Source organism: Rhopilema esculentum, chromosome 19, assembly GCF_057945365.1.
Source record: "Rhopilema esculentum isolate cy_ngs chromosome 19, ASM5794536v1, whole genome shotgun sequence".
NCBI lineage: Eukaryota > Metazoa > Cnidaria > Scyphozoa > Rhizostomeae > Rhizostomatidae > Rhopilema > Rhopilema esculentum.
In genome coordinates, this window is record NC_142833.1 from 223,867 (window position 1) to 241,935 (window position 18,069).

At 36.2% G+C, this 18,069-nt stretch overlaps 2 protein-coding genes across 2 annotated transcripts; both read right to left on the bottom strand.

The window, feature by feature from the left end:
• Positions 1–1,396: 1,396 nt before the first annotated feature.
• On the bottom strand, positions 1,397–3,904 carry LOC135683146 (transcription factor Adf-1). Its single transcript, XM_089114033.1, has 2 exons — positions 3,727–3,904; positions 1,397–3,474 (listed from the first exon to the last, which is right to left on the bottom strand). Exons 1-2 carry the CDS (start codon positions 3,902–3,904, stop codon positions 2,777–2,779), a joined length of 876 nt encoding a protein of 291 aa, XP_088970159.1. The 3' UTR covers positions 1,397–2,776.
• An 811-nt stretch (positions 3,905–4,715) lies between these two features.
• On the bottom strand, positions 4,716–16,880 carry LOC135688269 (guanine nucleotide-binding protein G(I)/G(S)/G(T) subunit beta-1). Its single transcript, XM_065205046.2, has 11 exons — positions 16,549–16,880; positions 15,668–15,706; positions 11,814–11,920; positions 8,787–8,850; positions 8,243–8,318; positions 7,800–7,886; positions 7,253–7,319; positions 6,960–7,092; positions 6,755–6,826; positions 6,070–6,147; positions 4,716–5,909 (listed from the first exon to the last, which is right to left on the bottom strand). The coding sequence occupies exons 1-11, from the start codon at positions 16,603–16,605 to the stop codon at positions 5,664–5,666; spliced, it is 1,026 nt and encodes a 341-aa protein (XP_065061118.1). The 5' UTR covers positions 16,606–16,880; the 3' UTR covers positions 4,716–5,663.
• Between the last annotated feature and the right edge of the window lie 1,189 nt (positions 16,881–18,069).

Genomic DNA, 18,069 nt, shown 5'->3' on the forward strand with positions numbered 1-18,069 from the left:
TCAGAAATGAACCCGTGTCAAAAATCCTTTTTTCATAAGAAACGATTTTTTTTCAGAATTAAAATTAGTTCAAACCCCTACCCAAAGAAACCCCCAACAGAAACTCCCCCTCATAGAATCACCCCAACACAGAAAACGTGTCCTCTTGCAGACACGTGGGTCCCACACAAACTAAACTTACGCACAAAGGAGACTGTGGAATGCTCCCTTGTAGAGGTTGCAAGAACGACGCCCTCTCCCAGCACAAAATTCTTCCTGAAAGAAATGTTCAGAAAACACTTGCATTTCTACAGAATTCAGCGAAAAAATCTCTCTCGCTCCTACGCGCTTTTACTCACACTCCTGACACAGGTGCTAGTGGGCGGGCCGCTAAAAACGCTCAGTAATTGTCAAAGAAGATTAGCGCGATTGATTTTCTTGCTGAATTCTGTAAAAGTGTAAAGCTGAATTCACACTGGACGCGTCACGGCGCGGCGCGTCACTGAGCGTCATCGAGCGTCACGTCAAGTACTTTTTCATGCTATTCACACACAAAGCGTCACGAAGCGTCGCGTCATGCGTTTTTAGCTAGATAAAATGGCTTCCTATCAGCAAGATGTGCTTATTGCTCTCGCATTACAAAACCAAGCTATTGCTTTAACGTTATTAAGAGAAAGAAAGAAACGGCGTTCGGTTTGGGTAAGAAAATTATGGAAGGAGCGTGAACGTCAGGGGCATTATGATAACCTGATTCAAGAAATGAGGGTACAAGACCATTCAATGTACTTCAATTATTTCCGAATGCTTCCTTCGACATTCGATGATTTGCTTGGACTTGTAGGCCCATCTTTGGTCAGAAAGACAACAAACTTACGGAAGCCGTTGCCTCCACAGTTAAGAATGGCAGTAGCTTTACGATACCTGGCAACTGGAGAATCTCAAGCTTCACTTTCATTCAATTACAGAATCGGGAGGTCTACAGTATGCCAAATACTTGACGAGGTGCCAGAAAAAATTTGGGAAGCACTGAGCCCTCTTTCTGTGGCCCAACCAAACACTCCTGAAAACTGGAAACGCCTGGCTGACGACTTTTGGAATTTGTGGGGTTTTCCTTTGTGTTTGGGGGCTATAGATGGCAAGCACTGCGTAATTAACTGTCCTCCAAACTCAGGCAGTGCTTTCTTTAACTATAAAGGTACATTCAGTATAGTATTGATGGCAGTGGTTGATGCGAGTTATATGTTCACATTTGTTGACATTGGTGACTTTGGACGTCAATGTGACTCTAGCGTCTTCAACAATTCTCCTTTTGGTGAATCTTTGAATAAAGGACGCTTGAATATTCCAGTTCATGGTCCCTTGCCAAACACTGATACAAAAGCCAAGTATTGTTTTATAGGAGATGAAGCTTTTCCTCTCAAAGATAATTTACTGCGTCCTTACCCTGGAAGAAACCTTGAAGAGAAATTACGCATCTTCAACTACCGACTCTCTCGAGCTAGGAGAGTGGTCGAGAACGCTTTTGGGATCCTTTCAGCAAGATGGCGATTCCTAAGATCACCAATACAGGCTCACCCAGAAAAAGCCATTAAAAATGTTTTGGCATCGGTTGCTCTTCACAACTGGCTCAAGAAACATGAAGACACGCAGCAAGTTTACGGTCGTTTTTACTGCCCAGTAGGTTATACTGACTACGAAGATTCACATGGAATTCTTCACAAGGGCACTTGGCGAAATGAAGTGTCAGAATCTGGAGCTCTACAGAATATTGGCAAAATGGGAACAAATAACTATACAAAAGCTGCAGAATATTATAGATCTTTGCTTGCAGATTATTTTCTTTCTCCTCAAGGTGAACTCCCATGGCAATATGATTATATTCGCAGAACTTCTTACGATCCAGTTTCTTAACAGAATATTATTTCTAATGTTTTTAATATTTTGATAACATGGTCAAGTTTCTAGAAATTAATCGATTTTTCTGAAAGAAGTTCTGCAACGTTTTATGTTATGAGGGGCCTTCTTAATTTAAAATTCAACTTTCTTGGATGAAGGGGTGTAACATATATAGAGAGGGGTTGAGGGGCCTATGACATCTTTCAGATTAGGGACCCTTTTTCCAAAAAGCTATTTGTTAGATAGAACAATTGGCTAGCCGTGAGGGGCATCATTTTCTTTTTTTCTTGCATTTTAAAGGGGATTGGCTACTTAGCATTAAACAGCATAGAATGTTTCGCATCATTTATTTGGTCATAAAGTGATGGTTTGTAGCCCCCATCCTAGAATTATGTATTTCAAGGAGTTAGAAAGGCAGAAACTTTGTAAAAGTTAGACTGCTGTAGCTGATTTTCAAGGCTTCATTTGTGCATCATATTTTGCTAAAAAAAATCTACTTGGAAACAAAATGTTTTTTTAACTTAAAAGAACTCTAGGATAAAAACTAAAAAAATCGTGTTTCTACTTCAAACTTATTAAATAAAGTTTATTCTATGCTTGAAGGACAAGGATTTTATAATGAACATTTGCGTATCCTATTTTTTAGAATCCCTTTCTTTGCAAGAAAATTGAAAACAAACAAATATTTATGTCTACTCACTGATTAAGTGAGTTGCGAATCAAAGTATGCTTTTTTAATCTTATCGGAAGGCACATTGACGCAATACTGTATTCAAAATAGATGTGAACAACGTGAAGTCATGAGTCAATATTTAATTATTTGTCAACAATGATTGATACAAAGGAAATCAGGATTATAAAATTGCCACACCAAGCAGCCAGATTACTATGAGTCAGGAGTCTATTCTTGAGTGCTCCACCGTACTTCATGCAAAACTTGTTGAATCCTCAATTTCGCCAAACTTTTTTGATAGGCCGACAATGTTTTTAGTTCTTTTCCTATACTTTGACCGTAAAGATCGTCTTCATCTGGCTCCTCTCTTTTGCTAGCCGATGAAATGAACTGATTGGTATTTTCAATCACCTTCATCAAAAACTGGCTGTTGTCAGGGGTCTTTTCTTGTCTGGGGCGTTTGGGGTTTTTTGGTCGGGTACTTTCTCGTAGAGAGTCCAACTGAGCCACAGGAGATCCAGCTGCAGCTCTATCATTTTTAGGCACAGCACTCTCGTAGGAAAGCGGAGTGGCTGGTAATTCTACAAAAGAATCCTCTGTGCAATCTTGGGTAACGGTACTATCCGAAATTTGGAATGCTGGCTCGTTACCTTTTCTTGCTTCGCCAATCAAATCATGCAGACATTCGGTGTCAATGGTGCTTTTGATTTTTGACGATTCTTGGTGGCCTTCCCGCTCTTGAAGAACAAAATTTCCCCTTGTTTCTCTATGTTTCATGAAGGGGGCAAGGAACAGCAACTGCTTGAAGAATGGCCATGCTGGTTCTATTGGTTCCCCACCAGCGCTCCCAGATGGCTTGTATTCCTTTCTCACTTTCATAAATCTGTCCCTTAAGCTTTTAAATGTTTTCCGAGCAAGGTTCATATCTAAGAAAAAACAGTGTGTCAATGATGGATACTTTCAACTAGATATATTTTATAAGAACTATCCTATCACTTGATTGAAGCAAAACATTTTTTAAAATTGCCGCTCAAAATTAAAAATATTTTCCTTCGTTTGAGATATAATATTGCTTAAAGATGATCATTAACTTTCAAAATCGACGAACTTGTTTAAAAAAACAGGTTTTCAAGTAATCAAAGTTCTGTTGAGTAAAAAAACATCAAGAAAATACAAACCTTCGCCGAGTTCTTTTGCACTTTCATACCGTTCTTTAAAAATTTCTTGGCACACAGTCTTCCAGGCATTCTCTCGGACAATCTCATCCTTGTACTCTTTTTTGCTAGTATCGTACAAGCACGGTAATTTCCGAACAGCTTCGATCAGAAGTTCTTTGTTTATGTTTTTAGCTGCCATCTTTCTTGACTTTACTATTGTTCTGGAGCGTCACCGAGCGTCAAAGTTAAATTTATTTAACTTTGACGCGTCGTGACGCATGGCTGAAAAAACGCGATGCGTGCGCATAGCAGCAATTAATGCAAACCATATTTGGTCAGCGTCATGACGCGCCGCGCCGTGACGCGTCCAGTGTGAATTCAGCTTAAGTATTTTTTTAACATTTTTTAGAAAGAATTTGGCGATGGGAGAGGGCATGAAAGAACACTGATTTTTTTCTTTCGCAGAACATGCAACTTAGGCTTTATAAACCAGCGTCTTTTAAAACTAATTTCATAGTAAATCAAAAACAGTAAGAAAACAGCAAAAATCCCACTATTTTTTTAAAGCAGTCCCTATGTAGCAAACATTTTGAAGTGAAAATTTTTCAAATCCAAATTTAAATTTTATTCTTATAATCCTGTGATTCTTTCGCTAATATTTGCCCTTTTCTAGTAACGAGCATCTAAGGAGCACTTCACGATTGCGGCACTTTTAACCTCAAGTTAGTCGTTCGTGTTTGGGTTAAGATGTTTGATATAAAAAATGAATGAACCGTGATAAGCTCGTTTCTTTATTTTTTTACAAAAAATCCCTAACATTCTTGCTACTGTTTTCTTTTAACCCCCAAATCATGTTGTACAATTGTAAGCTCGTATCACGTACCAGGCATCGTCGTTGCATATGGGTCCCTACATTTGAAAGGGACAAGACAAAGCATTCAGTAGCTAAACCCAGGCCTCTAGGCATAAACTGTGCTGAGAAGAATGTACGCATATATAAGACACGACAATACACTGAAGAAAGTTAATTAACAATAGTCCTTTTATCGACATCATATCTTACATAATGGCAATATCAAATCTTAAAATCTCTTCAATGGCTGACATACAGCTGATTGATGAACATTTGCCAATGGTACACGCGATGCAGCCTTCATTCGATAAAAAGCTGCATATGCCACTCGTTCTCCAGAAATAAAATACCGGGATTTCGCTATGACTATATTGGAATTCCGGTAATAAAAGGCTCAGATTGCTTGAATGTGATAAATCATCCACTGAATTACTTACAGAGAAAACTGAAACCCCAGAAACGACGAGGCAACCCCATTAAGTTTTGGCAACGCTTCAAGGAGAGGTCTGGGGCTTAGAAAAAAGGAAACGTGACATGTAGAATGCACCGAGAGCGTTAAAGAATGGAGAGCTGGAATGGTTGCAGCAGCGAGAGAAGTGCCTCTGTAAATGGCGACGCCATGCCAATTGAAACTAGAATCAGGGTGGAGTCTACGTTAACTTCAGCTGTTGCTTGGGCAAATGGTACTTAGTCATTCAGTTAACTTGGGATTTACATGGATTGGAATAACACCAAAACTAAAACTTCAACAAATTCAACTTGCCAATATTTGCGTAGAGTCTTTAAGATACATAATCATGCTAATTTACTATTGAGCAAAGGTCGAATAGATATCTAATTAACAGGTTAATCATAAAAGTTGTATGTAAGCATGTGAGACGGCCGATGTCATACTAACAAATGCAATTAAATGAAAGAAAATTGTTCTAAGTCAGCCCAGATACACGATGATTCAACATTGCACTAGTAATTTGAGCAAGAAAGTGGCATTGTTTTGCCAGCCAGATCACACGCTTGGTCTGGGCAGTTTCGTTGTTTACAAAGCACTTAAATCAAGTGTTTCTCCATTTTCAATTTCATTTCACTGTTTTTAATGGTCAGTCTATCAGTTCCAAACCCGCAAGAAACTATCCCAACTACCAGTTGCAACCGCCATGCCATCGTCGGTAACTCCAAGACAACTCACACGATTATCATGACCAGCAAGAACCCCAGCACGGTCTCCTTTCAACGTATCCCACACATTGCAGTTAAAATCATCATAGCCAGCCAACAGCAAGCGCCCACTTTTTGAGAAGGCCACTGAAGTTATTCCACATATAATATTATCGTGCGAATACACACACAATTCCTATAATTAAGAGAAGTTAACAGTTAAAATATTGAATGGAAACCATCAAAATGGAATGAGAATTTGCGACGAAATATAACTTACCAGAAAGATATGAAAAAATTTGTATGATAATTCTAAGGACACTAAGGACACAGAAAGCTAAACTTGGAACATGTACCTGATCAGATCTGATGTCAAATAGACGACAAGTGGCATCATCTGAACCAGTGCCAAAGGCCATTCCATTAGGAAAGTACTGAAAGAAAAACATTTCTAAACTCTCAGAGCCCAAAATTATCCAAACAAAGAAATGAAGCACAATAATTGAAGAACAAAAACATCGGTAATTAATGCGGCAGTTGGGTGTGCTAGTAGAAATTCTTTCAAATTGCTTTGAAAAAAGCAAACATTCTACAACATATTGGCTAAAAGCTTTTTCGTCTGACACTACTCAGAGCATAAAACCTCAAAATAAGGGTCCGACAAAACACGATGAAAAATGATTCTGACGTTTTATGCTCTGAGTAGTGTCAGAAGAAAAAGCTTTTAGCCAATATGTTGTAAAATGTTTGCTTTTTTCAAAGCCATTTTCAAGTTCTGTACTGCCAAAAAAGAAATGCTTTCCTTTGAAAATGCGATGCTAACCCTCAAACATTTCTGTGCCATTTTATTTCATTTCATCATATATATATTTTGTAACGCAGGTTAAAAAAGGCAGCCTCAAGATGACTGACGAGGATGTGCAACTTAAAATTGGTGAATAAAATAAAGATTTAAAAGGTTTACAACACAAGTTTAAACTTTGTAAATCTGCAGTTGCAGTGAAGATAATACCAGTTTCTGCCTGGCTAATTAATACGTACCGCTACAGCATTGATATCAGACTCATGTCCAGTGAAAGTCTGCTTGCACATACCATCACGAATGTCCCAAACCTTCAAGCAAAACGTTTGCATCAGTAATAACAAAGAATCGAAAAGATAACTCAACGCATTCATCAGAATGTTGTTTTAAGCATGATATAAATGATATAAATGTACTAATGTGCCTAAAAAACAATTAGTGTACCTTTGCTGAAGCATCACATGCACCTGAGACAAATGTTCTACCACCATCATTGCACAAGGACAAGCTCATGACATCACCAGTATGACCAAGAAAAGAAGTGAGTTGCTGGCCTGTTTCAATGTCCCACAGGGAGCTGTTCAGTAAAAATAGTAAACACCTCAAAGTCTGACACTAAAGACCTTCTAAATGCAACAAAAATGGAAAGGTGAAGACCCAATACATCTAAATAAGACGTGTTTAGAGGGCATGAAAGAATACGGACAAAAAGGCTTCAAGTAGTTAAAAAAACTTGCCAAGTTGTGTCTCCAGAGCTTGTAAGTATCTGGCTGTCATCCAAGAATCTGCAGCATGACAAGTACCCTTGATGTATAAAATTGGTATATTATGCTTAATACGCTAAATTCATTATAATCAAGAACTAATTACAAAGAAAATTCAAGCATTTCTGTTCAGCAATTACAAGATCAAAGTACCGTTCTACAAAATACTTTGAGTTCGATCTTGTTTGTATTTGGAGTTCAATCTATCTTAACAAAAACCTTTACAGCTTCCGCTTAGGTGAATGAATCGAGGTAAAATATCCGGAAATCTATTCTAGATCCAAATTTTAGGTGAAAGAGTCACAATTTGCACAATGCAAAAGCATTTTAAACAAAAAAAACTAACCTAAAAAGTTAGGACATTTATCAAGTACTATTATCATAAAGCAAGCCCATAATAATTTTTCGTATGTCTATGGGCCAACTTCATTTTTATTTTTTAAATTCTATATTGTACATTTTATATTATCGAGCATTGTAAAAAGAAAAACTGATCAATCATTTAATGAAATTTGCAAACCTGTATGGCCAGGAAGCTCTCTGCTCACTCTGACATTCCCCTCCCTTGTTTTTAAACTGTATATAGAGCATATATTGTCCAGGCCACCTACATGGAAGCATATTGGCTCACATTAGAAGAGCATGGCTTTCTGTCAAGTGAAGGCTATCCAAGAAATTGAAAAATCTAGGTATGCTTGGATAGTAACTTCCCACTGAGAGAATGCTATCCAGGACACATAAAGCAACAATTGTTTGATCAAATTAAGAATGAAACTCAAAGCTGCAACTTAGAAACATAAATAGATATAAATTCATGTATAAATATACAAGTATATTATTTCGGCTTCCTAACAGCTTTCTCTATTTACATAGAATATTTCTGTGTAATTTTTTGAATAATAACAAGTTAACTGGCAAATGCAGCCGCCCCTTTACAAGAAAATATCATAGCATATGACATACCACAAGCAACATAATTCCCTGATGGAGCATAGGCACAGGTCATCACCCAGCTTGATCGTAAAGGAATTGCATGTACCTGAAACGAAAAACAAAACACAAAAGTGATACACTTCTGGCTTAGGTTTAGTCATTTGAAGCCTGGCAGCCACATGCCTGTGTCACAGCATCTACCAGAATTTCCCCCAGATACCCAGGCCTATTCGTTTCACGCAGGCGATCGCCCTCACCATCAGACTTTTGGGTATTTTCTTTGCAGCCACCTGCAGTTTGTTTGCCATAAAATAAACAACAAAGTGGGGAATCTTGCGAATTAACTGAGAAAAAGCCAGAAAGTAGGCCATTCTGAACAAAGATGGGATACAGATATCCTCAAAGTATCCTGGATGATGAGAAACTCTTCTCTTTAAAAAGTGATTTCATGACCTTAGCAAAGCAGAATCTCATTTCTTGTTATAGGGGCATTCAAACCATTAAATTTCAGACCTAAATTGAGAATAGCAAAGCTATAACTAGGCTAATGGGGTAAATTAATTGACCAGTATACCTTGTTTGTTGTGTAGGAATCCCAAACAATCAGCTTTCCGTCTTGTGATGCACTGACTAGACTCCTGTTGTCATATGGAACATAATAGTTAATTTCATGTGATGATTTCACTCCAGTTATATAACCATTATAATAAAAGTTTTACCTAAATATTTTTCATTTATAAAAATTTTCTAAGTTGCTTATCTAAAATAAATAGACTATTGTAACACAACTCTTGAGTTTTATAGTTCAAAACCAATCAAACGAAACTTCAAACTATTGGCAACACTTTTGATTTGAATGTTGCAGAAATTTATTTTTTAAAAAGTAAAAACCAGGTTCTTTTGGACAGTCTCACAGCTTTTAAACCTTTGTGAAACTCGCAAAGATTTTGTCAAAAAGTTTTGTAACAGGTTCTGTTAAACATAACATGATAGATTCAGAAACACATTTCCAAGTTCAAATTTGGTCGTTGGAGTGCCAAGTTGGACATTATTGCCCTTGCATCTGATGGAAAGTGGCTTATCTCAAGCCATTTTGTTATGCTGAATCTTTTGAGGCTCAAGTGTACCTGTTTATCACGGGAACTTTGGTTTTTTCATTCAATGAGAAGACGAAATGGTGTTTCAAGCAATTTGCAGCATTATTTGTTCTCTTACCAATATCGCAATTGGTTGGAACAGATGGGATTGACGATTTATGACACATTTTGTTGATTGAATTCTGATGCAATAAATCACAAGCCGCTGCTGTCAATAGGTCCATTGCAGTTCCAAAATGAGTTTAGAATATTATCCAATAATAGTGACGTAAATGAACAGTTCTAGACACCAAAGCATAAGCATAACAGGACCCTTAGTGATAGCAGTATTATCTTTACTGAAAAGGCTATCCTGTATAAATATGGTAGATTATTATTATTATTATCATTATTATCATTATTATTATTATTATATTATTATTACATATAAGTGGAACTTGAGCCAGACTTCTGACTGTTCTTTCTGTTTTCTGCCAGAAACCCTCCTTCACGTTGTTGCTGGCTGCAAAACATACCTGGAACAAGGCCGATACACCTGGCGTCATAACTCTATCTTAAACTTTCTAGCTACGTCTTTTAAAGCTGTTAATGAATCTACCATCTACGCTGATATACCTGGCTATCTTTCACCATCAATCATAACTGGAGAAAACCTTCGCCCATATCTTCTCTTGAAGACTAACAACAATTACCTATACATCTTAGAGCTTACTGTTGGTTTTGAATCCAATCTTGACACAAATGCAACAAGAAAACACAGCAAGTATGCTCCTCTCCTATCTGACTTACAGCGAAAGTTCAAATGTGTCTCTTTTGTGAATCTTTCTATGAGCTCTCTTGGCATCTTTGGCAATTCCTGCATCTCCTTCTTCAAAATGTGTGACTCTCTCCATCAATACAACAAAAACGGTATCTCATCTCTAAACTTTCCAACATTGCCATCCGTACTACGTACTACATATTTTGTTGCAAAAATAAACCATGGACAAATCCGGAATTACATCCGTTTTAATTTTGGTTGTTTTATTTTTCTCAGTTTTTCCTTTTACTATACGATTGTTATAGTTTTTTCTTGTAAAACCAGGCTAGCCAATTTCAAATTACCTTGTAATAGTGAGATTTGTAATTGTAGTTTAAGTTGAATTGAAAATGAAATGTTTCCATTATTATAAGTATCCCAGAGTTTATTCTTATAGGATCTTGCAAATTGGTGCAAAGATAAACTTTTTATTGCAAATATTTCACAGGTACTTGAATCATCATTTTTGTGCTTTTGAAAATGTTGATAATGTTTAGAAATAGGCAAAAATCAAGAATATTCTTTCATTTGCTTTTTGAGTATTAAACCTTAATGACTTTCATGGAACTTTCTGTGGCCATATTAATTTTGGTAAGCTAAAATTTTTGCTGCTGTGCCACCATTTCTGCTTCAGCCTGTGCAATACTCTTGCCAAGATGGCAGCTCACAGTGACCATGGGCCTAAGCCAATCGATATCCAAATCAGATTTGAGAGGTGAAGAGGCTTGGAAACGATAGTTTGTGGCGAGAAAATGTGTTGGTCATTCTATCGACTATCAGTTAAAAGATAATTTAATGATTGTTCTGCTGTTTTGAGAGAGAAAATTTAGGAAAACTTTAGCATTGCTTTAAAACAATTCTGTAAAATATTTTCAAAGTATTCATCAAAGATTACCATGAAGTGTCACAATGAACGGATAATGTTGACATCTGCTCAAAGCTTGTTTTGATGATAAAATTATAAAGTTGTTTTAGTTTTGCACTTTCATTTAAAAGTTTCAATGCTGAATTGTGATTGATGTTAGAGACTTGTCTATCTTAAATTATGATTTGCTAATTATCTAAGCAGGACAATAAAAAAAATTCAACCAAAACCTTTTATGTTCATTATGCCTGTAACAGGATCATATTCAGGAAAAATTTCCATCAGATTTTTTAGGTGATTACAGGTCGCTTCAAGTTGCTTGAATCAGCAACAATTAATCCTTTCAAATCCTTTTCAAAGGCACTGATAATCCCCAATATATCAAACAAAATAGAAAATATCAATTTTGATAATCTGAGTTATTCACAGGGAAATCCAGAATTGTACAAATTGAAGAATGTTTGAATAGTTTGGCATATATGCATTACCTATTAGGGTAGGCACAATTAGGTGCTACCCTGATGACTACATTTCTAAATAAAAATGATGTAACATTAGTAGGCAAATGTTTGGTTTTGCCAAAGCCAATCTATGTTTATCTATCCAATGTTTTGCCTTGATGCTCAATGCTGGAAGCTTTCATACAAATATTTGATCTATTGCCATCTTTGATGTGGTGACATTAACACCAACTAGATGTGGTAAAAATCAAATATTGAGAGAAAAACTTACAGATACACTGAATGGTAATTTGGCAACAACCACCATCATCCTACTGGCTGGAAATTGAAACTTCTAGCTGCATCTATTATGCATTAAATGTTGAATAATTCCATTTACCTTGAATCACATGCCCAATGCATTGCATAAATCTTAGCAAGATGACCACGCAATGTTCTTCTTGTTCGCATTTGCACTCTGCCAACAGGTTCAACATTTTGTGTAACCTAAAATGTTAAGTTTTAGATAATCTCTTCTACTCGTCAGTTCAGGTCAGTTTAGTTCATATATTTCAAAATTCCACTATATACAAGGACACTGAAACCAAAATAGGTACACTGACTAAAAACATACAGAAAAATGAACTAACAATTAGGTAAGACAATAAACTAAATAATAAAGTTGACTACAGCTATGATAAACTAAATAATACAAACTATGAGAATCGAATGTTGGGGGAATCGAATGAAGAGGAGGACTCTCAGTGGCTAGGATAATGGAGAAAAGAGAATCCCTTGTGCGAAAAGAGATTAGAGAACTTTACAGTTTTTAAGCTGATTATTCTTTATTATTGAATAAGACTTCAAATGTTTTAAAAAATTGATTCTAAAAAAGGAGTCTTCAAGTATAAATATTAACAGATGTTGACCTTTCAAGATCAATACACCAATTCAACTTACAGCCTTATTTCGAAAAATTCTTCAAATTTTGTAAAAAATTGTTGCTTTCACTTTCAAATTAAGAGCAAGGATTTTAATCTACTTGGAAGTTTTTATTATAATATTGCTCAAGATATTGATTTTATGATGACATAAGGATAAAAATTGTTAAGGGATTTGACAGTGATTGGCAACTAAGGGGTTTTAGTTTTGGTTAAGAACGATTTTTTGCAGTCAAAGGACTTATAAAAGTTTTCAAACTTCATTTTCCTTAAAATCTAAAATACAAGCACAGACAATATGAAAAATTTAATCTGGCTGAAAAGTATTGTGATAAAACTGAATCTAGGCTTAAAAAGTTGCACAATTAAGAGTTCCAAAACGAGACCGTTATTTGCATTGGTGTATAGGAATGTCATTCAAGCACTTTGCTATTTAAATAATGTATTGATCTAATACAATATTGACTGGTGTTACATCTTTAAGGACCCTTACTGCAAATATCCCAGGTAAAGTCAGGATGGAAATAGGAAATGTCCTGATTCATCCATCTTCAACTCACAGAAAACACCTGGAAGCACTTAAAAAAATCAAATTCATATTTCTTGTTACTTATGTACTGTATGATATTTTTGTCAACCTGTCTGCCATCCTTAAAGGCATTGAGTCATGATAAAAGAAGAGGGTATACCCAAATAGACTGAGTTATGATGCTCATGTTGGAATGCTATTGGTAGGTTGTCACTGGTCACATGGAGTGGCCTCGAACTGATCTACAAAACACCTTTTTTCAATAGCGATATACATGAGTGGACAATGTATGACAAATGCTACCAATCTGCACTAAAGTGAAGGAGGGGACTAAAATAACTGAAGATGTCTTAGCAGAGATTCTTTGGATGATCTTGTTATTCTCGGCAACATATCGGTTTGATTCTGTTTTTTTTAATTAAAACCATGCTAAAGCTGTTAAAAAGTGTCGTTAGATGATAGAAGATTACATGAAGAAGTTTAATGTGTTCAATTGTCAATTTACTTGAAGAGAATAGAAGATATTTGGTTCTTGGAGAGCCTGAAGATAGCTCTTCCACTTACAAATTTTCTTAAAACACATTTAGATCAAGTTGAATGATTGGTTTAGTAGTTTTCACTAGTATTCAAAAGTACACAGTTGGTACATTCCAGATTTTGGTATCTTATTTTTGCCATAGATAACACCCCTGTATTAGAGTTTAGGTTTATCTCTGGTGCTGCAATGAGGCTGTGAAGTAATTGCAGCCCTTCCTGATTACCTTGCATGTGTAGGGACGTAATTCTCTATTGAACAGATCACTCTAAAACAAGGGAATCCTTGCAGAAACATAGTCATTCCACAACCTTATTACCTTAGCACTGTAGCACTTGTAAAGGCCTATCTCTTGTCATAGTAAAGCTTTGGGTAACAATATAAGTAGGGGTACTGCAAATATTTTTTCACCATGCGTCACCAAAATGACAAAAAAAGTTGTGAAAAATGATTGTCCTTGAAGAAGGATTCAGGCCATGTTTAAAGAATAAAATGTACAGGGAATACAGGTGTTTTGGTGTATGATTCTTTTCAATAGATTTGTTGTGGAGGGCAAAAAACATTATACAGCTGGTCTTGCTAACGTTCAGTGTATATTTTACTTATTTTTGTAATATTATTTCATATTATTTTCATAATTTATATAAGATTCAATGGTTAAATATATTTATAGATATATATATATATATTAATAATATTTCAAACAAAACTGTATACACATCATTAATTAGGCTGGATTTTCATAGAACTTGATAGGTTTCAAAAAACTTTGTACCGAAATATCAACCTTGGTCATTTGACATCTGCACATCAAAACCTCTCAGGCCAAAGTAACTAAGTCAGCCAGTCATTACCATCCTCTTTTGGAGGCTAGGAGAGTGGAGGCTGTAGAGGCCGCCATAGACAAAACACACAAGGCTGTTGTAATCCAATATAAAAAGGAGCTGCAATCTAAAAGCCTATGTCAGGCCTAGTGAAAAGCAAAATGCAGGGGCTTGACAAACTAAGCAACTTCAACGTTCTAGGTACTCAATTGAGCATCATCAAATATCAGCAAAAATATAAACCTTTGTTTTTCGCATTTAATTTTTAGAGATCATAAACATGCTAGACGTTCGATCAATCAAGCTCCTAGAACTATCTAGGTGTGTGTGGAGGCACTTGATTGAGCTTGAATGCCTCTCCTTGCAAGGCCTGGCTTACGTCTTACAACCACAACATAACCTGTTATGAAAAAATTTCAGAAAACTGAGTGTCGAGAGTGGTGGGTGTGGTGATATCATAGGCAAAACACAGGCATTCCCCTGTTGATAAAGGGTGTTGCTAGAAGATTGATTACCTATTTTATTCACACTCTGAGCAGACCCTGACAATAGTTGTACCCCTTGGTACAACAAAGCTTTAAAAATGGCATGGAAATGCTCTAAGGGGCACAATCAGTCACGCACCTGCTAAAATCTTAATGGAGAGCCTCGGCACATAATCAGGTGAGGGTTCTTTTACACTAAAGTTCAAAAATGATGTCTAGGTATAGGCAGAGCTGTACAGGCTTTTTGGTGTTTAAAACAAGTTGGATTCTAAGTTACTACTCCGTTTTTCATGCTTAATGCCATCATCAGGCAACTGTATGGGGAGAAAATATAATTTTGTGTGAAAACTGGTGGCCATCCCTTGGATGCAGACTTATTATTCCTTTTTTTGGTGGCTGATTTAAAGCCAAGTTAAGCCTCTCATTTTCAAATGCGTTCAAAATCTAAATCATTGAAATTTTTAGAGATTAAAAGTGTAACAAAGTCTGAAATAAAAGCCACTTTTGCTGAGGAAACCCAACATTTTGCAAAAAAATCTATAAAGTTGCAATATTTAAAATGAAAATTTCAAACTATTTTTGACTGTGTTCTGAAGAAATTTAAAATGTTTGAGTTCATCTGAAAAATACCAATCTTTGCAAATTATTTTCATTTCATTATATGTTAGATTCATTTTTAGGAAAATGATTTCATTCTAGAGAGATATTTGCAGAAAAACAATAAAGGTACTTCATATTTCAAGAGCTGGCCATCTTACTTTTTAAAAAGACAAAATTTGAGGCTTGGTCAAATAAGTAACAAAAATTGAGGAGCTTGATCAGCCAGTATCTAATTGTTTGTTCATTCTAGGGGCCATCTGAAATCTGACAAAACACAAAAAACAATACACATTTGATTTCTGAAAACAAAGAAACATGGAATCAGGCAAAGAATTTTCACCTGTAGAAAGTTGGTATCAGCTGCAGCTTTCCTTGCATCCTAGAAAGAAATAAAAAAAATTTATAACAAAGCAGTTTCAAAACATAAATAGTTATGTTCAGTTAGGTCTAACGACCATCCACACACTTATTAAGCTGAGGATCAAATTACATAAATATTATGTGATTTTTTTAGACCTCAAATACTGGTCCATATCAGCTATCTTGAGCTACCTTAGTTTTTCTTAAAAGTGTGCATGACAGCTGTATGTAACTGCAACATAACTAGAAAGTGCTCCACCACATAAGATGCAAGCGAAAACCCAAATGTGTCCATAAAATTTTCAATGCGCGGCTTCATATGCAACTTAGACTGTGATTTAACCTTTAAAAAACCCAGCGATGTAACTAAGCAATACTCGAACTGCAGATTATATTAAGTTTTAAATAAGACTTGCTCTCTTTCCAGCTAGCCAGGGTGAGGTTAAAGCAGTCAACATTACGGTTACCAAGAATCCCTACATTAAGGTTTATTAAGAAGTTCATAGTTGTCAAACGATGCCATTACGCAATAAATGGGCCTAAGGATCTTGTCATCAGCTGCTTCCCGTTCTTACTTAGGCCGATGAACTAGCCAGGTCATCTCAACATCATCTTGTTTAACTTACAACAGTTCTTGACAACTGCTACTGTCAACCGCGCTATACCGAACCATACGAAAAAATTTACATTCGAACATAACATCAGAGCAACCAGAATAAGGTATCTGAATGTACTACGAAATATCTCCATCGAAGAAAGTCGACGAAAACAAATGGAAACGACAATTCCTACAAATCGTAAAACAATGCTAACTAACAAAAATCTACAATTCAATAAAAACCCCTGAAAGAAGTATCTTACCCTGATTTGGCCTTTCAGTGCTTCAGCTTCTTGCCTCAACTGTTCTAGTTCACTCATTGTTAGTACAGCAGTTTCAGCTGCCTTCCTTCTTCTACAAAACTGAACTTAGAATTGGCTGACGTCCTTCGTCAAGCAGATTACAACAAAACAAATCTCTCAGCAATGAAATTGATCAAGCGGTGTCTGTTACCCAAACTTTTCAGTTTCATGAGATGTTTGGAACAAGATCCTTCACCTTCTTGGCGTTACTGTGACTTTTCGATAAACTTCCACCTTCCGCAATTTCAATATGGCCGACTTCACCAGGGAGTGGTTTTGTGCACACAAAACCTGAATATGTTAAGTGCAGGCTACATGTAGCAACAAGAATAAATCCACCAATCAGCTTTGAAGGTTTGTTCCTGCAACTATTTCGTAGCTGGCCCTATCCTTACAATCCCGGATGTTTAATATCTCCTCCGTAAAAACAGAAATACCGTTTTTGTTAAGAGCTAAGGACAGCCACATGTGTGACCCAAATCATTTATCCTGTCGCAAACCCAATCCTTTTAGTGCAAAAACCAGGGACGGATTTACCGGGGGTGTAGCGGTGCGACACCCCCGGTAAAATATTTGTGTTATTCGGTAAATTTTGCTTCTATTCGGTAAAAAGCTATTTTTTGGTGGTCAGTGCCACAGTGGTAACAAAATGACATTATGATTAACTTTTAAGGCCTGTTTCCTTCTTCATATTCCGTCAAATCATTGACGCGAGAATTCCAATCCATAGCTTTTTCATGCTTTCACCATTTGTACGAAAGGAGGAGCTTCCTGGGTAGATGTAATTTCTTTTAAACTCATTAGTTTACACAGTTTGTGAATTTCCTACAGAGATTGACGTTGCTTTCTGATTTATTCATTTTCGTTTTCCTAAATAGTTTTTTCAGGAAATTTTAATCATCTTTCGACCTCTGCTTATAATCAGTTGTTTAATTTTTAAGTTTTGATACCATTTTGGAAGATTTTTAATTGGTACATGCTTAACAACAAAGAAGTAATTTTCGCAATAAATTTACCATAACTTCTATTGGCAACAGATCTGCCATTTAGGTAGTTGAAATCGGGTAAATTTAAATCGTCAATATATGATCATGACTCATTTTGAATAATTATTATTTGACAACACTTCATACACCTTTTTGGCTACGCATGCGCGAAAAAACTCACACTGAACTGAAAAAACGGGGGTGACTCTTCTGGCCATTGCTATTCTGTGCACAGATTTGACAAAAAGAAGGGCCCGTCTGACTAGTTTTAAGTGTAGTGGTGCTCACTGAATCGAATTGATTTGTCTTGTTCCAAGTATGATTGGCCAGCAATTTTGCTGCCCTTAAATTTTTGCGGCCCTGGTACCCAGGGTAGATTGACCAAAAAACAATGACTTAGTAAACTCGGTAAAAACATGTTTTCTAACAGCTAACCGGCTGAAATTTCTTGTGACTTTGAGTCACAAGGAGAGGTATTGGCCGGAAATGGAGAATC